This window comes from Callithrix jacchus, chromosome 7, assembly GCF_049354715.1.
Source record: "Callithrix jacchus isolate 240 chromosome 7, calJac240_pri, whole genome shotgun sequence".
NCBI lineage: Eukaryota > Metazoa > Chordata > Mammalia > Primates > Cebidae > Callithrix > Callithrix jacchus.
Window position 1 is genome coordinate 102,097,483 of NC_133508.1, and position 24,769 is coordinate 102,122,251.

General features: G+C 39.8%; 1 protein-coding gene across 4 annotated transcripts in view; it reads right to left on the bottom strand.

Annotated features, from left to right (window-relative positions):
- Positions 1-24,769, bottom strand: part of JAK1 (Janus kinase 1) — a 255,358-nt gene that overhangs the window by 56,717 nt on the left and 173,872 nt on the right. For 3 of the 4 annotated variants that reach the window (XM_035251738.3, XM_009001399.5, XM_035251737.3), the window contains one exon: positions 2,072-2,154. In XM_035251738.3, the coding sequence (XP_035107629.1) occupies positions 2,072-2,077 (6 nt within the window). In that variant the 5' untranslated portion in view covers positions 2,078-2,154. Of the gene's footprint in view, positions 1-2,071; positions 2,155-2,364; positions 2,476-24,769 lie in introns of all 4 variants that reach the window. The other variant, XM_035251735.3, reaches the window with a different exon arrangement.

Sequence of the window (24,769 nt, forward strand, 5' to 3'; positions counted from 1 at the left end):
ACAAAATGATGACCAATTCATGTTCGTAAGTCACATGGAAGGCCCATAACAATTAATGAATGAAGTCAGGTTCCCATCACCCCAGGAGGAGGGGCAGGACCTTGAAGCAGCAGCAGGAGGGGAGGAGGAAGCCTTGCTTTGGAAGAGTTAGAAAACCCAGGTGGGAAATTTGCAAATAAGTAATTCACATAAGCACCCTCCAAAGGGAGGCCAACAAGGACCAAAGATCCAACCTCAGCAACTTAGCCTTGGGCAAGGCCAGAAAGGAGGAAAGAAACAAGGGAAAGCCCTATGCATTGTTTCTTCTTGCCCAATACCAATGGCCTACAAACTAATTTGCTGACCTCACACTCCTACTACTTTCTTCCTGTCTGCCAAGCCAACCTTCACTGAACCCCTAAAGCAATGTCTCTGTAACACATATCAGATCCTGCAAGGGCTTCCCATTAATCTACAGAGCAATTCTGAGACTCTGAAACAGAGTCACCCCCACCACCCAGCCAATTATCTGGCTGGTCAGCCTTCCTACTCTTATCTTCTAATCACTCTGAGCTTCCTGCTTCATGCTTGAAACCCACAAGACTGTCACTGTTACTGTATCCTCCCTTGCCCAATGCTGTTTCTCAACCTCCTGCCATCACTCATGCCGATTCCTCTACAGGAATACCTGTCCACCGTATCCCATGCATGGCAAACTTCAACTTTCTTTAGAATTTAGCTCAGATATCTCCTCCTGCAGGAAGCCTTCTCTGAACCTCCATCCCATACCTAAGGCCCTCACTTCTTGCTCCTAAATTTATCCCACTGCACTAACCACAGGAAATTTGAGCATCTTACTCACAGGCCTATCTGTCTTTCTCTCACTCACACATGCTTTGAGTTCCCTGAGATAAGAACTAAGTCATTTGTCTCTATATCCTGTAAGAAGCACAGAGGCTTACACATAGTGGGTGCTTGCAGAATGACCCAAGGAGGCTCCCCCAAATAAGAAAAGTCATATAGGACAGATAGCAGTCACAGTTCTTTTTACAAAATTCATTCTCTTGGTCTATTAGCTGCCCTGGTGAGATAATCTTCATTATCTCACCAGGGCAGCTAATAGAGATGCTGAAAAGAGGGACATTAACCAGATATGTCTCAATGCCACAAACTGAGAGATATTCAATTTTAACCGTTTAATTTCCAAATACATCTGAAGACCAGAATCTTCTGGAAACCAGCCTGAAAGAGTAAGCTCATAATTTACCTTGAAATTCAGATCAACAAGCGAGACCACTTGAAAACCCAGCACTGAACCCCTAACCAGCACTTCCATCCCACACTGAAAAACTGTGATGGAAAACAGGGTAGCTAAAAGCTTGCTTCATAATATAAGATAAACCTTCGTCCTTGAGATTCTTTACAGACATGACAGGAAGAATTCAAAGACAGTGTTACACCCTTTAAGGAAATAAACAGGCAAATGCATGCAATTATATACTTACAAGATGGGGTATTGTTTGAAACAGGAAAAAATTCAACTAACAATGTCCAATAGGAGAGGACTCACTAAACAAAAAAGGCGTATCAACACACAGGACTACTATATGGTTATCAAAAAGGGTAACATAAAGCTGTATGTGAATCAACACAAAAAGATGTATAGGACATTCTGCAAAGTGGAAAAAGCATAAAATGGATATTATTATCTTGCATATGCACAGGAAGATTAAAATCTGGAAGAACATACAATAAATTGTTAACAGTGGTGAACATCTAAGAGAGATTATAAGGGAAGTTTAACTTTTGCTCTGTACCTCCTAAACTTTTGTACTTGAGATTCTTTTTTTAACCAGCATATTCAACATTGGGAATGGATAAATATTTATTTAATCAGTACCATTGCCTTTAATTTTAAAAAATTTTAATTTTTTAAAAAATTAAATTAAAAAATTTTTTTAAAATTAAAGGCAATGGTACCAATACCCCTATAGGCTCAAGAACATGGTTTCATCAATTTTTTAAAAGCCAGATTAAAATGTGTGTGTGTGTGTGTGTCTGTGTGTGCATGCGCATGCACAAATCTACATACCTGCATTTATTCAGCTGTCCAATGTTCCCCAAGAAGCAGACTGGATTTTCTTCTCTACTTTCCAAAGCTTCTTCAGAGCAGAGCTAAAGACAAAATTTAATAAATCAGTGGCAGAGGTAATTGCATCTGAAAATAAGAGGGCATTTTCATTAAGGAAGCAGCCCAAACCATAAACAGGCAAGAAAAAGCATCTGGGAGGAAGAAGGAAAAAAACAAAACAAAACAAAATGACTGACGATGACATGAAGATGACAGAGACATCTTACGGTGTAAACATGAAAGAGGATACTAACTTCACTGCATCGAGAAAGGAAGCCAGGGATTTCTGCTTCCTGGCATGGAGTGTCCTGTCCAATATAAGCGAAGATTGTATGCTTTTTCCATCAACAACCCCTCTCCTGATGCTGTGAACAATAGTTAAGGACATCCAAAAATGTACACTTTTATTTCTCATTCCCTTTAGAATTACCCTCCCCCCAACCTTGTCTACACACCCACACACACACACACAGAGTTTTGTATTATTTTAACTGCTTTCCCTGTTGCATCTCACACATTCTTTAATAGTAGAATCAAATTATTTTTACAAATAACAAGCTCCCAAACTTGGTGATTCAAAATTGGTTCTCAAGTTAACAGTGATTATCCCCTCAGTTTTCTGTCTGGACACTCAACACATTTTATCAGAATCCAGTTTTAGGAAGAGCAGAGTACCAAGCATTACAGGGCAGCAGTGGAGGGGGAGAGGGAGATGGGGTATCTCTGAGGCCACCAGTCCAGCATCCCCACAGGGCCTTACAATAGAAGGTCAGAGACGGCACAAATGGAACACAAAAACAACCTAAAATCAACACCGTGAGTGCATCAGGATGTTGTTAGCTCTGGTGAAACACTGGCAAGTGCTGGTTTGGGAAGGCTTTCTGCAGTGAGTGAGACTTAAGCAAAAGTATCCCTGGCAGGAGATACAAGTATGAATTTGATTGTGATTACCTTGATTTGGCTATTTTGGTATGACCAATTTTAACAAGATTAACAAATCATTACACGAAAGCTTTTTAAAAATTAATATAATCAATTGTTCTAATTATGTGAATAAACACCTTGCCCTGCCTTAAAACAGCAATTGGAAACTAGCTACATGCTAATGCCTTGCTTCTGCTCAGAAGCAGGCCTTCAGACGCTACACTTAAGAGATTCATTCATTTAACAAGTATTTTTGAACGGCTCTGCAAAAACTAAGTTAACTCAAAGGACAAGAGCAATATGGTCCCTGCCCACGTGGAGCTTACAGTCAATAGGAACAATGGAATCAAACCAAGATGTACAGGAAGAGGTCATTACAAAGACCTAAAAATGCTATGAAGGAAAATTAGAGAACATAAAATAGAGGGAATGTGATCTGGTCTGGAGTTCAGGAGGGAAGGTACATTGAGCTAAGATGTGATGGATGTCCAGGGAGGGGGGGCATGAAGCCAACTGGGAGACAGCAGTCTCAGCAGAAGGATCAGCATGTATGGGGGGAAAAAGGTCCTGGTGGCAGAAAGGAGCTAGGCTGGTCTCTCCAGTTGCTTGAATAGAAAAACCTCAACAATACTCCTTTCTACACTTGGACACCCAACAGCACTGGTCAGTCCATAGGCAGTGCTTGCTAACTGCATGTCTGGAGCCTGTCTACCCCAGGTTTCCCCACAGCACACCATTATGAGCTGCCAGGGATCAGTGAAAACTAACCAGAGGGGAGTACTGCAAAATATGCCTCAAACCAGGAAAGGGTCACAAACTCAGAGCCTTTTAGGACTAGAGGAGACCTGTAAATTGCACCAGGTCTGGGCTCCATTCAGAAGGGCTACCACATAAACCATTTTAGAACTTACAAAGTGTTTCAATATGCACCATTAGACCATGTGTTACTTCAACTTAGGAGTCATGGAACTTCTCTGAGCCTCATGTAAGATTCAAGGATCCAACTAAAATCACTAAGATTCTTCTGGAACTAGAATTCTACAAGACCAGTAATCAAGGAGATTTTGGTTTTCCACTCATTCTGTCTCTTCTGTAAGCAATACTATGTTGCAATTACATTATACCTAATCTTCAAACTGATCTCCAGTATTACTGAACAGGACAGTAAAATGGTATAGATTTGTGATGCTTGGCCTAGAGATTAAACTTTGAGAAAACAAGAGTAGCAACAGAATTTCTAGACAATATGCATTAACTATGATGATGCTTTTGAGTCCCAATTCAATAACAACAAAATCTCTACTCTTGAGGATTTGCCATCCCGAAGATAAAATAGAAAACACCCACATAGCACTCAGAGGACATGGTAGGCACAATTCTAAGCACTTTAAACCTAAGGCTTCTGATCCACTTTATACGAAATGACAACTGTCCTCATTCAGGATGATAATTTTTTTGTGTGTGTGTGCTACAGCATTTGTGTAATGACTTCAACAAATAATATTTCATCTAAAATAAACCAGAAAATGTGATCTAGCTGATTATTTTTAGAGCAGGTAGAAAAGGAGTAAGATCAGTTTATATTAATAAACACTTTGGATAATTTCAAGAAACAAATTCAAGTTTCTTGCTGTAATATACAAAAGGAAAAATCATCAATGCTAGAAAGATTCACCAGGAGGAATCACAAAATACTCTTTAAAAAGAACATGATTCACTGGGTTCAATTACCAACTCAAATGAATATAAAGATGCTTAGAAAACAGGGAAAACCGGGATGAGTAATCAGCAGCTTTTTGATGATAGCAGTGAATTCTTCTACCCTAATTTATTTATAAAACTGTCAAGGACTTGAAAGAAAGTACCTTTCTTTTGGTGACAGAGGATTACTTTTGTAGCTCCATTTTGTAGGTGCTGCTTTACATGAAAAAAAGGGAAATTTGTGGATTACACAAATTGCTTTAGTTTATCACAGTCTTATGAAAGAGACAAGTATATATGACACTTTTTCAACAAGGGAAAAAAAATAAAAGAAACAAAACACAATTCTGTGGGTTGGAACAAAGCCTCACTGCAGCAGAAAAAAGTCACAAATGTTTTCAAAAATGCAAAATTCCAGAAATCTGTCTAAAAAACTGGAACTCGCTTAAATTTTCAAGGACATCTTTTGAAAGACTAGTATCTGTGCAAGGGAAGAATATATAATTACATTTTGGATAGCAGACAAATAAATATAAAGAGGCTATTTTAATGTTCATAAATATGACTGTCAGAATGAGACCATTTGGCCTCAGAGCAGGATCGGCAGGTCACCACTGCTCCTCCGAAACCACCGTGCCACCTCTCACTTCTCCCCAGTCTGCCTCAGTTTCCCCTAGCATTCAGCTGCTGCCAGATTTTTACAGTTAAACAGACTGGTTGATAGTGAAAATCAATGACAAGAATTAAAATATTATGGATATCTGATTATTTTCACTAAAGAAACCATATAATGAATTACTTTGTGTTTGCCGTAAAGGAATCAAGCCTTTTTATTTCTGAAGTAGAAAATGCAAACGAAATGTTGGTGAATTAAGGTATGAACTCAGAAAAGCTGAAAGAAAAATATGTAATTTAGAAAATTCCCTAAAATCAGCTTAATATCTTAAGAAATTTTAAGACTAAATACCTTAAGCATTAATAAACTATTTCAGCAGGCACCAGTCTTAACATTGGTAAGGAAACCTAATACAACAATGTAAACTACAGGAAGACCAGGGTTTTTTTGTCTTTTGTTTAGTGCTTTATCCTCAGCACAAAATCAGGTGATCAACAAGTACGTTCAATAACAGCGGCAAATGAAAGATGAAGGTACAAAGTAAGCAACATCATGCAATGAAAAAAGCACAGTAATCCAAGGAATATAGGTTCTCACTGACTCTATACTAGTAGCAAGTGTGACCATGAGCAAGGCACTTTCATCTGAGCCAGTTTCCCTATCTACTAACCTAAGAGGAAACCTCCTGCCTAAAGGGTTGGTGCAAGGATTAAAAAGATCTTTCAGTGAGAATTTGAGGCAGGAGGATTGCTTAAGCCCCAGGAGTTTGAGTCTAGCCTGGGCAATTTGGCAAGACCCTGTCTGTTTTGAAAGGAAAAAAAAAAACTTTCAAAAACTCTTCATCAAGTACCTACAATGCCCTTTTGCAAGAGGCTATAGATGTGAAAGTGTCCAGAAAGGTGTTGCCACAATATAACATAGTCTTTATGGCAGAGGACTAAAGTGGGCTATCAATCTGCTTCGAAGAGCAAAGAATAAATAGGGATTCTGACCAAAACCCTAGTTACAAATCAAAGCCCCATTTCATAAAGCTTGGATGACACAGAAAAAGCAGTTAAGAGCACGGACTGCAGTCATTGTAACCTGGGTTTGAATTCTGATGTCTCCACCATCTAGCTGCTGTAATTTTAGGCAAATTAGTTTAATATCCCTAACCCTCAATGTTCTTCGTGTAAGTGGGGAGATAAAAATAGCATTTATTTCACTGGGCTCTTATGAGTTAAAATCCGTTAATGCATGTAAAGTGCCTAACAGAGTTTAGCATGCAGTAAGTACTCATATTTTGACCATAATTGGTTAAATTGATTACAGCTTGATGGAATACAGTTCCAGTCAAGGAGGGGAAAAAAAAGACCCAATATGTACCAAGCATTTCAATATCTTATGCCTGGAGTTAGGCACTTGCACTTAATTCCCATAAAAAGCAAGAGAGGTTTTAGGCTAATCAGCAAGAATGCCAGGAGTCAAACATGTCCTGATTCCAAGGACCCTGCTCTTTCCACAGTGGGAAAGAGCTGCTCTAAACTGTCCCCATCACCAACACCACTGTCTTCTCTGGATTTTTAGTACTTTCCATAGTCTAACAACCACCCAGGAGACGGATCTTACTCCAACACTCTTCCTTCTGTAGACTGAAAGAACTGCCATTAAAAAAATCATTCAAGTGCCCCAGCCTTCCCTATGTTCCTGTCCACTGCTAATGCTCTGCTCTGGCACCACTGCTGCAGTGTGAGAGGAAAGTCTTAACAGCATGTGGACAGGTCCACATCTAGTGGCATGTGGAAAGGGAGCCTCCTAAACAGCCTAACCCACATAACAAGCCAGGGAAACTGCCAGTGGCTTCACACCCAAGAGCCACGGAAAATGACTTGTATCTACTGCTACCAGGACCTCACTGCTATGCTGAGACGCAGAATAACAGTTCTGATGAAAGCATCACAAGATACTGTAATGTGATGGATTCCAGCCAAAAGAACGACATCATATGTATACAAAATCTGCTATTTTTCCTGTCAGCAAGTCAGAATTATGGCTTTTCTATGTGCCACTCCTGCCACACAGAATAACTCACTTCCAACTATAGCAGCAATTCCAGGAATACCCCAGAACCGTAAGTGCTGCTTCATTTACAATAAACTAGTGATGATCAAATAATCAATGCCAGCTCAATGGTTTGGTGCTTCGCCCTGCTCCCAAAAAGCCTACTTTCAATGAGAGGCAGTTTTTGATCAAAGTAAATTTAGTACTTTGCTTAATTAAAGTAAGTGTCTTCCTAAAAGCCATATTGTACCAAGAGACTTCGCTACTTTTCCCTTCTTTTTTTAACTTTTTCTTCTTTTAAACTAATTACCAGTAATACATCTATAATATTATTAAAGAGCACAGAATATAAGATTTAGTGAAGCCATCCATATCCTTACCCCAGGGCCAAAGACTTGGTGGCACAAATGGACATTCAAAACATGGGGGATGGGAAGAATGGTTTGTCTTCATAGTATGTGCTTTTTGGGGGGGAGGCAGGGGGCATGGACAGAGTCTCCCTCTGTCACTTAGGCTGGAATACAGTGGCACAATCATGGTTTACTGCAGCCTTGACCTCCTGGGCTCAAGTGGACCTTCTGTCTCAGTCTCCCAAGAAGCTGGAATAACAGGCACATACCATCACATCCAGCTAATTTCTGTTGTTGTTGTTTTTAGAGACGGGGTCTCACTGTGGTGCCCAAGGTGGTCTTGTACTCCTAGGCTCAAGCAATCCTCCCATCTCAGCCTTCCAAACTGCTAAGATTACAGGCATGAGCCACCTCACCCAGCCACAATATGTGCTTTTTAATCATTTATCCCAAAAATACTTCTGAAGCACTTGTGCCATCATAATAAAAACCTTGCATTTATATAGCACTTTATAGCTTAAAAAGGGCTTTCACATCTATAACCACATTTGAGTTTCACAGCCTCTTCACAGATGAGAAGACTTGACTAAGGCGTTCCCACGGTCAACTGGCCAGTGAGAGGTGAGATACGTCTCAAGCACACTTCTCAGGTTTAGCCTCACTGCCCTTTATGTTTGCCACTCTGCCTTGGGCAAGGTGTGGAACTTCAGGGGAATCCAAAGAAGTAACACAAATACATCTGAGCATGCCAAAAGTCTTACAGTCTTCTGACAGCTGGCAAGACTAACATATACACGGGAACTCCAGGGAAGAGACTGTGAGGATATGCTGAGAGACAAACAGTGAAAACCATGGGAGTCAATAAGAGAGGGCACAAGGGCCATGCTTTGGGCTGAGAGGGGATCAAGGAGAGATGAATTTGCTCCCAGTTTTCAGAAATGGAGAAGGTTGAAAAAGAGAGAGGAAGAGTACAGCTGTTCTAAAAACAAACAAACAAACAGAAGGCCAGGAAGAAGAAAAATCACAAAGACAATTGTGCAGGAAAGAGTATGCAGACCAGGAGGAATCACGCAGGAAAAAGACAGACAGCAAGGAAAGGAGAAAAGGGTGCAAAGGGGACACAGCTTGTGTGTAAGCTTCTTCCCGCCAACCAGAAGAGGCCCAGGTTTCAGCCCATATTCACTAGGATCTGCCTGGTCTTGAGCAAGCATCTTAACCTCTCTGAGCTCAAATCCTGCATAATGAAAAAGTACTGGATGCTCTCCAAAGTTCTTTATAGAAGCAGTTAAAAGCCTGGTCTTGGAGTCACCCTCACCTGGGTCCAGATTCCAGCTCTAACACCCACTGTCTGTGTGACCTTAGTCAAGTTTCTTAACCTCTCTTGTTTGTTTCCTCTGAAAAATGGGAATAATAGAAGTATCTACTTTACAGGGAAGTTGTGATGATTCAAGATTTCTCTAAATCTCTTATGCTAAAACAAAAAGCTCTCTCATTAGGAAATCAGCTTTCTGTGAGTATACTTAAGGCTTTAAAAAGCATGAAACAGAAATAAATTCTAACTTATGAAATCATTTTGTACTGCACCTAACACAACTCATTTTGTATTAACATGTATTTCCAAAATGTCACAATGCAAAGACATAGAATCTCTTGCTGATAAGCTTGAAATTAACCATAATTTAAAGGAATACATAGGAAACAACTCTGTCTACCATGCAAGCACCTACTTCCTCTCACCTGACACATACTAAATTTACTTTGGGCAGACAGAAATCTAACATGGTTCCTGTTCCCATTCAGCATTCTTGGATGCAATCAACATAAACCAGCTCTGCTTACCTAAGGGTAGAAACGAGTTTAGGGGAAATACAGAAGGACAGAGAAACAGCCTGATAAAGACACCACTGCTCACACAGCCTCCACTAGTCACCAGCCATCACCAGGACTGGACTCCCAACTCTGCTGTTTCCATGAATGATCTCAAGCCACCTCTACATGTCTGCACCACTCCCTCCAGATTCAAAGTCCTGAGACGAAGAGATCAAAGAGGTTGAACCTAGTTTGCCTCCAGTTATGTGTCTGCACCTCCTTCAGCTTCCACAGCAACAATGGGAGATCACTCTGGAAACAAAGGGTTTGGGTGCTGGACAACCCCCCAAATGGCAAATGTCCATTCCTATCTATACACTAAAGGTACTCAGCTATTGCCTCAAAATATAAGTTAAGGGAGAAAAAACAAAACAAAACAAGGTCAGGCACAGTGGCTCACGCCTGTAATCCTAGCACTTTGGGAGGCCAAGGTAGTTGGATCACTTGAGGTCAGGAGTTCAAAACCAGCCTGGCCAATATGGTGAAACCCTGTCTCTACTAAAAACAAAAACAAAACAAAACAAAAAAGTGAGCCAGGTATGGCAGTGGGCACCTATAATCCCAACTACTCAGGAGACTGAGACAGGAGAATCACTCAAACCCAGAAGGTGGAGGTTGCAATGAACAGAGATCATGCCACTGCACTCCAGTCTGGGCATCAAAAACTAAAAAAAAAAAGAGGGAATCTCAAGAAAAGTGTTTCTCTATATGGCCCCTACACTTGGACCCCTCAATCAAAAAACTGTAATCAGTTTTTATGTTCAGCTTTGAAATTGCCCTGCCAATGAAGACTCCAATCTTAAACTGCTGGCAGAGCTCTCAGCAAACCCTATCTGCACAATGAGTAATGCACTTAGACTTTACCAAGGCAGCATCAGCATCAGGGCAGAGCAGGATCGGCAGGTCACCACTGCTCTTCTGGAGCCACTGTGCCACCTCTCACTCCTCCCCAGTCTACCCCAGTTTCCCTTAGCATTCAGCCAAGAATCCAGTTAAGGTTACACATACTGTCTGATATCCTAGGAACCTATGCTGAGTCATGCTTAAAACAGCTTTTCAGTCTTTTTTGATCATGATCCATAGTAAAAAATGTATTTTACAGTATATATGTGTGTATATGACATACAAGTTTCACGAAAAGATATTTATCCTTACTATGTGCCATTCAGTCTACCTTCTATTCTATATTTTCTTATATTTAATACATTTTTAAATGCTAAACAAGATCCACAAAACAGATTTCACAGCCCAGAAAAAACAGTCTACGGTTTGAAAAAGTTTTAAATGACCCAGTAAGATTGCTGCCAAATTTACCTTTTATTTGTTCTTATTTCAGCAAATATAAGACAGTGGATATAAAACAGTGAGACGTTCGCCAGCTGAATATGAAACAGTGAAACATATTTCACCTCAAACTTCTTTGGTTACCAGAAGATCACTTCTCTGTTCCCACAATGTGTAGCTTATGATGCTTCAATACAAACAGCTGGACTGAGACCCATACGACGCATATTCACAGTCTTCATTTCACAATAAGTTTCTCCACCCAGAAAGCTCTTCAGTTGGTTACCTCCTACAGCCATATAATGGTACCACAAAGATCTAGAAAATGTAGAAACTATACTCACAAAGCACAGAAGATCTATTTTTAAAATTCTGCCAAACCACTATTCTCAAGCATGACTTAGTCCCATAGTCCCAGGTGTCCTACTTCATGATCACATCTAGGGACGCTTCGTAGAACCTAAAGAATTCAAAATCTATTCTGTGTACCTTGCAACTGGGCAAAATTTTAAATGTATTTCTGGAAACAATGGTTACAGTGAATGAAGTGTTCAGTGTATACCTACCAATGGGAACTACTCCAGGAGGGGGAAGTTATCCGAGTCTCGGAAATTTGGATGGTAGATGGTATCCTGAAAAGGTTAGGAATCTTTAATTATATTTCTCTACCAATTAATTGAAAGGGTAATCAGACGCAGTTATTCTTTCTCAAGGTAAATGCTCCTGTTCTCACTCTGCACATAGGAAGGCGGTCTCAACAAGACACTATTCTTGAAGCACAGTCCAGTGCATGTCTACATTCACAATTCTTTTACCAAATAGCCCTAACAAACAACGCTTGAATTTAGCCAAACGCATCCATTTCAACATACCAAACTATTTAGTGGCGATGCCTGGTCTTTCATTCCACTTAATTTTTCTGTTGGTTTCCCTGCAGGGGGTGGGTTGCACTACAGGCATGGAGCTTCTTTTGTCTTTCCTTCCCAGGAATAAAGTGTAGAAAAAGAAGACTGAAGGATAATTTGCAAGACTACTTAGCAATTAGTGGAGACAAATATTATGGCAGGATATAAATGACTAATTGGGCTAAATATAACTAGGAGAAATAACTCACTTGTTCCAGGACATCATTAATTAAGTAAAATGAACAAAAACGCGTTGTGTAAAGCCTGCAATACACAGCTCAGTGACAAGAAAAGAATACAAGAAAAGATATATCGCCAGAGAAGAATTAGCAACCCAAGCACAAAGCAAGGTAATAATACATGACTGACTGCCAAACACAGGACACACCCAACCAAGGGAAAAGAGCACGTCTGGAGAAGGTGTGACAGTGGGGCTGGTGTAGTGAGTATCATCGGATCCAAAGGACGGCGGGGAAAACCAGAGTGGTGGGGTTGAATGTTCAGGCTCAGGAAAACCTCAGACCTGCCACTTAGTAGCCGGCTTCAAATAATTTTTAACTTTCCATGACAGTTTTCTCATTTGCAAATAAGGATAATCGTAATCATTTTACAGGCTTGTTTTAAACTCTGGGAAAAATATACACATAAATACAGTAGGACAACTGGCTCACAGCAGGAATGCGATACTACTATCACTACTACAAAGAAGGTGGGGTGTGAACCAGGCCTTTAGAAAGCGCAGGACACAAACAGGATGAAACAGGAGCTCAGTGAGGGGAACATTCCAAATAAGGGAAACATGAAGAAATAACAAAAGAAGAAACATAGGGTCCAGCGCAGTGGCTCACGTCTGCAATCCCAGCAGTTTGGGAGGCCAAGGCAGGCGGATCACTTGAGGTCAGGAGTTCAAGACCAGCCTGGCCAACATGGTGAAACCCCATCTCTACTAAAAACACAAAAATTAGTCAGGTGTGGTGGTATGCACCTATAGTCCCACTACTTAGGAGGCTGAGGCAGGAGACTCACTTGAACTGGGAAGTGGCAGTTGGAGTGAGCTGAGATCACACCACTGCATTCCAGCCTGGGTGACAGAGCAAGACTCCATTTCAAAAAAAAGAAGAAGTAGAAGGAAAGCAGGAGGGTAAGGCACTTGACTGGAGACTAAACAGGTTTGTGTAGAACTGAAAAAGATGAGGTAAGGAGGAAAACTGGGCCCAGGCTACAAATGTTCCCCTAAAGAGTCTGGACTTTCCTAAAGGGACACCACCCAAGAAGAACCCAAATCCCCATTTGCATGTGAATTCCTCAGAAAGAGGGAAGTCCCCAGTATGTGAAGGTGTGCTACGTGGGATGGGAGCACTCATACATAGGAGATGATGGGAAAGGCATGTGTACAGGACACCTGAAATTCAACTATGTAAAAATAATATCCTTAAAGATTCTTAATGAATGAGCTACTCCCTGATGGATGTATAAGCACTGTACATTGAGACAGGACAATAAAAGTTAAGTGAGCGAAAGTTCAAATACTACTACTGATAAGAGTTAATTTGAATATTCATTTGAAGAATCTATAGCTTCATCCTACCTCGCTGTACACATACACACAAAGAAAAAAAATAAAATGAGAAGCTAGAGGTTTTCTTGTGTAAATCATGATGTGAATGAGTCAGAAGGAACTTTCCCAAAGCTTGTCTCCCTGGCTGGCACATCTGGCTGGGACATCCACTAATAGCACCGAGGGAGTCAACATTCTGCTGCTGGTGATTCATCCTCCTCTAACAGCACAGTCGGAGGGACCAGCAAGTTCATGGGGCTACCCCTGGGAGTCACTCTGAATTATTTTTGAAACATCTTGTCCTTGGATAAAAAGGAATACAGAGTCAGAAACCAGAGAGGCCAGGAGGCCATCTATTACTCAGTAGAGTTGTTTACACGGCCCTGTTCCTCTATTATCCAGAATTCAGTGTTGTGGATAACTGATAAACTTAAGGCACCTATGTTTCCAGGGATCTGAATACAACTGCACAAAAATCATGTTGGATGAAATTCTACCTTCCCTTGATTGATTGAGAAAACCCTATCAGACCTTCTCAGGCATGAATGACTTCAGATGACAAAGAGATTATTACAACCTGATTTTGACCAATTTTAATCTCTGTGATAATGTAGAATCAAAGGTGTGGGAGAACTTTGGTTAGCAAAATTTGCATAAAGAAGTTCCCTTCTACTACCATCCAGTAAAACAGTCTTCAGGAGCTTGCATGAATGCTTTATCGGCTCACCAAGCTCTCTGATGTAGGTCCAGACAGGGGTTCCCTATACGTTTCTGGGCCTGGCCAAAACTGTGCTTGTTCAGGACATTTCTGCTGTATATACAACAGCTATAATTAGCAGCAGAAATGTGGCACAAACCCAAATCTCATGGCTCCCACACCGCACCAAAATAAATATTGATGAAGGCACCTCTGCCTTTTTAGTCTTTCTCCAAATGAATTTTTAAAAAAGCAAAGTTGGCTTAACTATTCATGACCATTGACTAACATAAAAATCAAAAAACATAATTATATGCTTTTTACAATTTACAAAGTACTGAAAGTGCTTTGATCTCAATCTTTACAATAATTTAAAGTGTCATTCCTCTTATTTTACTCATAAACAAACTAAAGCTTAGAAGCATTAAGTGACTTGTGAAAGATCACATGTATTTTATTACCTAGGACTAAATTCCAAAGTCATCAGATGGCAAAGGAAATGGAAACAACTAAAGAAAAAAGGACCTATAATCACGATGAAAGGTGAAATTTCAGTAAATTAAAACCGTTTATCTAGCCAGTAAAGTTGGTGTTATAGTTCTTTTTAAATGTAAATATAAACCTGGATTAGGCAGAAGCATAAGTTACTGTCACCTATAAGCTATAGATGACAACTATAAAAATTATTTAGGTTCATCATAATCACACAAGATATCACTGAAAAGCCAAAGTTCCCCTCCCTCCTCCCAGAGATAGTTACTATTCAGTTTTTGGTAAGGCTGAGCAACCCAAATCAAAAAATCTGAAGTCTGAAATGCTCTAAAATACGACTTTCTGACCACCAACATTTCTTGAAGGAAATGCTCATTGGAGGATTTTTAATTTTCAGGTTTGGGATGCTCAATGGGTAAGCAATCACTAATATCATAAAACCCCCAAAAAATCTGAAATCTGAAAAATGTCTGGTCTCAAGCATTTCAGGTAAGGGATACTCATCTGTACAACTTTCCCTGAGGACAATTTGGTTCCACGTTCAATTTGGACTTGAAGATTCTCCTATGTTTTGACACAAGAACCTTAAAATATAGTAATGAAAAAATCAAATTGAAAAACAGCACCTATAGGATGATGGTAGCTATGATGCATAGACACACACATGCAATCCTAAAGAAACAGTGACAAAATGGATGGGGAGGACATTACAAGAATAATTCCATTTGAGTATTGTAAGGTGCTTGTGATATTAGTAGTTACTTCATTTTGCACACTTTTAAAGACTTTCTAAGTGTTCTGCAACGAATATTTGTTACTATGCTAATGAGGGGAGAAAAGTCATTCCCCCTGGGTCATATAGGAAATTAGGACTGGGAATAGGAAATCAGGAGAGCCAATTCACTGCTCTACTTGCTGCAATGGCTCAAGATTGACTAGCAATCCAAAGCAATTAAGAGATGTGACAGGCAAAATGTAATTATTTGTCAATGACTGATAGAGATATTAAGTGCTTTGACCTCAGAGGTAAAACAGATCATTGTAGCATGGAATGATTCCAAAAGATTCGTAAGTCAGAGACCTAAGAAGATAAAGAGAACAGATGAGCTCCATTCTAAGTGAAAATAAAGGTGTAATTAAAGGTAAATCACCAAGCCAGTTCTGGGGACAGTAAGCACAAGACTTGGGCATTTCATGAAGAGAAGTAGAAGACAAGACTTAGAAGGCAGGCTGTGATCAGACTGAGATGAAGTGAGACAGTGAAGTGGACAGAGATCTTGGAGTCCTATGGACTGCTACCATAACCACCTGGGGAGCAAGCCCTAATTGTTCTAACTCTGTTGTCTCTCTCTATCCACTTATCTCCTAAATTACAGCAACAATCTCCTGAAAGTTTCTGCCTTCATTCTCAATCTGCTTCTATTCCAAGTCTCTACAATGCAGCCAGTCCTATTTCTAAATTACAAGTGTGGAAATCTCATGCTCTAAAACTCTTTTATTTCTTACTCTCTTAGGTAACATGGTTTACAAGGCTACTTGTAATCAACCTCTCATGGCTCACCCCCACTTATGCCCTGGACTCCAAATGTACTGAGTTACCGGCAGATCCTGTAATCCAGCACGACTTTGTCCTCCAAGCCTTTGCTGTCCAAATGTACTGAGTTACCTGCAGTTCCTGTAATCCAGCACGACTTTGTCCTCCAAGCCTTTGCTGTCCACACTCATCCTTCAGTTTCCAGCTCAGGAATTGTCTCCTCCATCAAGGTTTCCCTGACTTCTCCCATTTCCCAAGTGGAGGCATCCAGAGAGTCCTGTGCTTACCTTTGGAGTAGCACTCATCATCCTGCTCCCTAACTGTCTGTACAATCATCTGTCTTCATTGTCTTTGAGCTCCCTGAGGGCAGGGACTGCAGCTGTTATCTGGGTACATACAGCACCAAATAACAATGCCTCAGGCATGACAGATATTAAATAAACGCCTGCCTAAGGAGCAAATGCTTAAGCATGCCTTCTCTGACTATCCTCACCTCCTTCCAGAAGTACTCACCTAATCCTTGCAGACACCATAGACGAGGTGAAGTTACAAAACTGTTTTATAATATTAAATGTATAGTTGATACACTTAACTGAACTATGATGAACTATTTAACTTCTTGTTTTGTATTCTCTCCCATCGTGGTACCCACAAAGGAGCCCACATGCTTACTCTTCTTTCTAATGGAACACCATGCCTTGAGATTTCCCAGTGTGTGGAGAGTTGTGTAAGCCTGGAACGATAAAGAAAATCTAACACAGTATGTCAAGTCATGTCAGCTAGCAGGTGAAAAAACTCAAAAAACCAACCAGATGTTGGTTTCTGTTACAGAAGAATCACTGACAAATTGTGAACCAAAACAGAGACAGTTTTAAAAGTATTCACTTAACTTGTAATTATATTGCCCCATAATGGCATTTAAATTTTTTAACTATTTTTTAAAGTGCAAAATTCAGTGGCTTTTAGTGTAATCATAAAAGTGTGCAACCATCATCACTATCTACTTCCAGAACATTTCCATCACCCCAAAAAGAAACCCCATGCCCCACTCCATTCTCCCCTGCTGCAGTCTCTAGCCACCACTGGTCTATTTGCCTAGTCTAGACATTTCACAGAAATTGAGTCATATGTGTGTCTGGTTTCTTTCACCTACAGAATGTCCTCAGGGTATCTGTGCTGTAGTATGTACCACCACTTCACCCCTTTTTGTGACCAAATAATACTCTACTGCATGGTGCATTTAAATTTTTAAAATCATTTTAGAGAAATGAAATAGGGATGGTAATACTCCGTAATCTTAAAAATCACCATAGGAAGTCAAAATAATAGAATCAGAGTTTATTCTTTACGATAGTTTTCTCATTTAATCATTGTGAGGTCAGTGGAGGCTTCACTTCCTCAAATGAGGAAACTGAGGCACGCAGAGATTACATAATTTGCCAAATGTCATTGTAGCTAATAAGCAACAAAACCAGAACTGACATATATTTTATGCCCTTTAGTGATCTCAGCACCATCGATTTATAGAACTACTTCATGGTCTCAAACAGCCTCCTCAGCACTAAAGGGAGTAGTCTTCAGTCCTGTCATTTTTGCCATAGATGTAAGACAGACAGCAGCATCTCTCTATCAATCCGAGGACAAAGGATAGAGAGCAATGTTTCAACCCCTCACCCATTCACTTGCTCTCTCAAAGAGTTGTTGAAAAATTCCTATGTACTATGCCCTGCAAAAGTAGGGACACGGTGCCTTTACGTATGAACTCTTTTTCGTGGGTGTGTGTGATGGCATGTTAAGATGGAAGAGACCTGAGAACATCATATGATAATGGGAAGAAGGGCATTAAAGGATGAAGGTAAGGACAGGGAAAAGGATAAGCCTCTAGCCAAAAGTCAGAAGAGGGAAGTGAACGGGCACCAGACCCCAATAGGCAGGGGTGGCAGAGACAGCTGCTAATATGCCATTGTCCTTCCTCTCCTTCAACAGTAATTTTTAGCTGTACACAAGAATGCTCACAATAGTGACTATAATAGCCAGCCTTCTTTATAGCAAGCTACGGCCATGTGAGTAAGTTTTGGCCAAGAGGATATAAGCAAAAGTACTATGTGGCAGCTCCTGTCCTGGAGGCTACTATAAGGCTTTTGCCCCATTTTCTTAATTTCTTCTCCTATCTGCAGCCTGGAATATGGATGCTGCCAATATGGATGCTGCCAACATGGTTGGTGAGGACAAAGACCATACCCAAAGATGACATAATGTGAGCTGAAAGAGCTGAACTCTGTGAACGATCACCACATCAGCGTGGGCCACATTCCTCCAATGTTTTGTGCATGTGCCCAAATATACATCACATAAAATTTACCATTTTAATCATTTTTAAGTGTACAATTCAGTGGCATTAAGTACATTCACAATGTTGTACAACTATTACCACTATTCATTCATGCCTAGAAATACTTCATCATCCCAAACAGAAACTTGGTATCATTAAACAATAACTCTTCATTCCTACCTCCTCTATAGTCCACGGTTACCTCTATTGTACTTTCTGTTTCTATGAATTTGACTACCCTAGACACCTCGTCTAAGTGAAATTATACAATATTTCCTTTAGTATCCAACTTATTTCACTTAGCACGGTGTCTTCAAGGTTCATGTGTGTTGCAGCATGTGTCACAACTTCATTCCTTTTTATAGACACCACATACATCACACTGTGTTTATCTATTCATTGTCTCCACCTTTTGGCTATTGTGAATGGAACAATAGGTCCTACTAGCTATTGCTGTTAGGAACTAGTAATGTACAAGTATCTGCTGAGTTCCTGTGTTCCAATCTTTTGGGTGTACAACTATGAGTATAATTGGGAACCATATGCTAATTCTTTGTTTGATTTTGGGGGAACTGTCATACTGTTCTCCACAGCAATTGCACCATTTTACGGTCCCATCAGCAATGCATAATGATTCCAATTTCTCCACACCTTCATCAATTCTTTTCCAGGTTTGTTGTTTGTTTTATTTCTTAAGTAACAGCCATCCTAACAGGTATTCCTCTAACTTTTACATAATAGCAAGAACTTTTGTTCTTAAGTAACTATCACTGCGGATTTTCAATCACATACAGCAGAACTAGTCCTAACAAAAACAGAGGGACTTGTCCCCAGACTGGTGGTTAAAAGATAACTCTTCCATTATAGTAAGAAAGAATAATATAAGGATGGAAATGAATATATCCAACTTGGTAAAAAAATCTGTAAACTTTTTATTACCAGTTCCAAAACTCACCCTAGCTAGCACGTCAGCTGTAAAGAAAGCGGCCCTCGTGGCATGGAGAGAGAGAGAGAGCAGAGCAGAGACACAATGGAGTCTGGAAATGTGCGATTCTCTGAGCCTGTTCAAGGTGAGCTTCTAATACAAATGAGATAATGAAAGATACCAGGATTGGTGGGAGGACAGGAAGACTACTGGATAAGTGCACAAGGTTTAGTCACACACCTGGGTCCTAATTCTGGCTTTTCATTCAGGAGGTATGTCAACGTAGATATGCTCCCTAAATCTCTGAACCTTAGCTGTTTTATCTATTAAAATGGGAATAATACTAGCTCTTATCTCTTAGGACTGACAGCATCATAAAATCTTTGCTAGGCATAAAGGGACTATGTGGTTGTGGCAATGACTATAACTGAAAGACACCTCTTGTCATGAAAGTTATGTTAACATAACCCAGCTGTGTTGTAATACACACATTTGACACAGGGTCAGAAATCATGTCCAATATATCTTCGTCCTACAGATTATCACAATCAAGCTCTAATTTGGGACCTCTCCATGGTACATTCTATGCTGTTGGGAAATTTAATGACTTGACTACAAGTTCCTTGAGAGTAAAAACAAAATCATTCTTCTCTGCAGCCTCAAGACATAGCTAGCTCAGTGCTCTGAACCTAACAGGTATTCAGTAACATTTACTGAGATACTACTGTGTGTCAGGCACTGTACTAGGCAGGCACTATGGTTCTAGTAAGGAACAAAACAGACAAGGTTCTTTAATATAGAAATATATATTTTTAAATATTGATTTAATGTATCAGAATCAGAAAATGTCAGAGTCAGGTGTGACATTAGTAACTGATTAATTCAGTCAACCTGCTCATATCACATATGAGAACACAAACCAACAGAAGTAAATTATCGAGCTCAATTTAAAGGTACAAATTAAACTGGTATTCACAAATTATGTTTTCTAGAACCTTGTACTTTTGTGCAATGATAATAACTGTTCTACACATATATCCTTCTAAAAACATGAGAGAAGGAAAATTAGGGTTCATAGTGAAAAAACTGGAGAAACACTGGTTAAACAGAGTTAAATAATATTCTTAACAGCAAGCGCTCTTAAGTCTTTCATATGTTAATAAGCATAGTAAGTCTCCAACTCTCAAAATATCATCGGACCAACGGGCTTCTTTTTAAATGGAATATACATTTGGAAAAGTCTGGATCAGATGTTCTCTATGCTCTCTTTCATTTCTCAAATTCCATAGCTTTATCTGAAAGCATCGATTCCAGAAGACCTTTTTTCCTGGGTAGATGATTTAATATATCAGATTCTCTAGAAATGGCATCCATTCACTCATTCACACATATTCATATTCCTTCCCCCCTCTCTCTCTCTCTCTCTCTCTCTCTCTCTCTCTCTCTCTCTCTCTCTCACACACACACACCCTAAAATTGGATAAACACAAGCATGGGATAAAATCTAAGATTTCAATATAATAAGATCAGACTAAAACAGTGTTCATAAAAGTGGGAGAGAATGAGCCATACCTTCAAGCAGATATTCTAGAAGGTAATGCCTGGAAAAAGTTATATTTACCTATTACTCAACAACCCAAACACCTGGGGAAAATCCTTGCAACTCTGATAAAACAGGTAGGCTCAAAGACAATAACCCAAAGAGGGAAAGAAAATAATGGTCACCTAGGGAACAGTGGAGGCTCCTTTCCCCAACTGCCTCCCAAATGATCTTCTGCCTTTATTTGTCTTGGCCTTCTTGTTTTTTTCCCCTTCAGCCCACTTGACTTTCCTGTTCTCATCCCACATCTTTTTGCAAGTCTTCTCTGGCAGCTGGCCACAGGGTCTTCCCAGAACAGGGCCCATAGTTTAGAAAACCCTGCCTCATCCCCAGTGTGAGGTCGGTGATAGAGAAGGGGTGGAGCAGAGCGAGATGAGACAAGTTCAAACAGCTTACTAAAATCTGGGAACCCCAGCAGACATCTGCTCACAAAAGCAGACAACGTCAACTGTATCTGATTCACACTTTGTGTGTGTGTGTGTGTGTGTGTGTGTGTATACACACACTTTTTTTTCACAAATGTACATATCTGTACATATGTCAAATATCAGTGTTAATCAAATTTTTTTGTATGAGAATCCTGTTAAAGGTAATAGCTTATGGATCCCACTGCTATAAATCTTTTTGGACTAATAAAGACAGAAATAATTGTATTGAAAGCAGACATCGTATGGCAGGCCCCCTGTAAAATCTCCCAAATACCCGCCCTGCCTTCACTCTCTTGAATCCCAGATTTACACATCTACACATTGGGAATGACTGCCATATAACAAATTTGCACACACTTCACCCAATCCCATAAAACAGACTTTCAGAAGAAAATTCAAGTGAAAAAGTGATTTCTCCATGTAACCTTCCTTACTCCTATCTTTATTCATGCAATTAAGCACTAAGTAGTCTTTCATGTGTGTGTGTGTGTATCACTTACATGATCCCTACAACAACCTAAAGGAAGAAAAGAGATCAGTTTCTAGCCTTCTCATTCTCAGAGGCCAGAGTGACCCTCGCCACTTCTTAGTCTCCAAACGTCAGTGGCCCAAGGACTCAGGCCTCAATCTTCACTTTTTCTCTATCTCCTGAAGTGATCTCACCCTGCTGCATGATTCAAATGACACATATATGCTAACAATGTCCAAATTTCTATCTCAGAACTCCAATCTCAAATATTCAACTACCCTGAAAGATCAAGGCAGGTGGATCACTTGAGGTCAGGAGTTCAAGACCAGCCTAAGCAACATGGTGAAACCCTGTCTCTACTAAAAATACAAAATTAGACGGGTGTCGTAGTGCATGCCTGTAATCCCAGCCACTTGGGAGGCTGAGGCAGAACTGTTTTAATCCAGGAGGCAGGGGGCTGCAATGAGCCAAGACTGTGCCATTGCTCTCCAGCCTGGATGACACATTACCAACATACACCTCCTCCTTCTTCCCCAGCATTCAGTCTCTCAGTAAATGCCAGTAGTCACCATGATGTAGGAGCAAAAACCTCCCATCAGTCAGTCTTGACATGTCTTTCTCTCATACTCCACATCTAAAGCATCACCAATTCTATCAGCTTTAGCTTCAAAACATGTGCCATATCCCACAATTTCTTGCCACCTCCACTGCTAACTACCCTATTATCAGTCACTATCATTGTCTTAAGCTAAGCACCAAGAAGGGAGGGTTGTGTCAATTTTATTCACTGTTGTATTTGCAGTATATGACAGACAAAGCTCAGTAAGTGGTGAATGAATACATAAACACTGACACAGAGAGGTGATATGACTCACAGAATAAGTAAATGGCAAAAGCCAAGTCTTGAACCCAGATCTCCAGAAATCTAGGGAAGTACTATTTCTACTGTTTCACAGAATACCTCTTAAAGCTTTAAAGAGAAAAAGGAGGGGGGCATACTACTACCTTTCACACCTGTGCTTGCTTTTTTTTTTCCTTTTACCACCATCTACCCACTAACGCACACCTTCAAAACTCCTTGTCCAGCAGACTTCTCCTCTAAACAGTGAGGAAACGCACATTAAAAAAGAGAATATTTATGGATCCAAAGTACAGTAAACTTTCCACTAACACCTTTATAATTGGATTTGTTTTGGTAAAATTGTATTTTGTAAAAAGAGAAGAGTAAAGATGACAGGGAGGGGAACAGTTCAGATGCTTCCATAGCCTAATTCCAGTTCTGAAATGAAAATAGCAGAACATGAGATTGGGAGTGGGGGTGTTCTAAGATGTGGAGATGTATGCATACATTCTATCTAAATATGCTTATATATTCTTCCTGGCATCCCAAAAGGAGGAACAGCTGTTAGAAAATGAAAAGGCTGGGTTATGAAAGGTTTTGATTCTGAAAGAAAGAATAACATTGTTCTAGCACAATAAACTTCCGGGCTTTTCTCAGACCTGTAGCAGAGCAGAATTTAGAAAAAGTGCTGGACCCATTACAGGCTCTGCCATAATAAATCCCTTTACCTCTCTGAGTCCCAGGTTCAATAAAAGCATACAAATAAGATGTGTCTGGATACACAGCAGGGAACACCACACACTGGGTGGGTGGAGGGTGAAGGGTGGAAGGAGGGAGAGAATCCAGAAAAATAACTAATGGATGCTAGGCTAAATACCTGGGTAATGAAATAACTTGTACAACAAACATGCATGACGCAAGTTTACCTATGTAACAAACCTGCACATGTACCCCTGAACTTAAAAAAACAAGATGTGTTATGAGTGTACCCTTAGCCCTGACATGTCAGATCTCCCTAATTTTATAGGTGGAGTCCCTGAAAGGACACAACAGTTACCTCCAAGTTTAATAAAACATATATACCACTGAAATGCACAGGTCTCTTTACTACCAAGTAATAGGACTACTAAAAAGCAAAGTAGACCCAGCTCACGACAAAATTGTATTCACTGACTAAAATACAATTATGACTCTTACTGTTATTCTCACTAGCCTAAATCCTTCTAAATCATGTTTTTCCAACGTGGAACTTGAGACATGCTCAAAAGTGTGTATAGCATTGTACCATCTGTCCAAAAATGAAACTTGTCAAGAAAAAAAGTGACAAACTAGACTATGCACCTCCTTAACAGAACATTTCAGACACTTTAGGAATACCCATTTATCTCTAAGTAGTATTGGTAATATAAAGAGAAGTCAAGTCAGTACTGCTCAGGTTAAAACTTTAATACACTAATCACAAATAATTCTTATCAAATTCTTAAACATTAAACCTCTATTAAGCTACATATAAGGCTAGTTTTTCTGGTCTTTACTCTCATGGCAGTGACCCTCTCAAAATAATGTATCTATTCGGCTCTATCCTTATTCTTCTCAACATGATATGAGACTCTCTACTGAGCTACCATTTCAAAGTTTTTTTTTTTAATGTATTCTGCTGTGCAGCTTTCAACATGTTCAGGCAAGTCTTCCTTCTCATTTGTTCCAATTAGTAAAAGTTTTACTACGCAGATTGAAAAAAAAAACATTAATTATGTTTTGCTTAAATTAGTGCATTTGGGAGAAGGTCCCAAAAACCCCAGAGCAGAAGCAGGTGGTTAAGGCTCCACCTTGCCTAGTCTCAGGGTTTTATTCCTTTTACTAGTAAAATAGTATGTGAATAATCTTAATCAGATGTTCAAATTGCTATATTTCAAGCTTGCTAAAATGGAAGCATATGCCCACAATCTTTAGAATATATTGTGTATGTTCACGGCAAACATACACACACACACACACACACACACACACACAACCTTTTTTAAATAAATATTTAGTGCACACTGTATTTATAAACATTACTTCTATGCATAGGAGAAACTGTATAATTAGAGG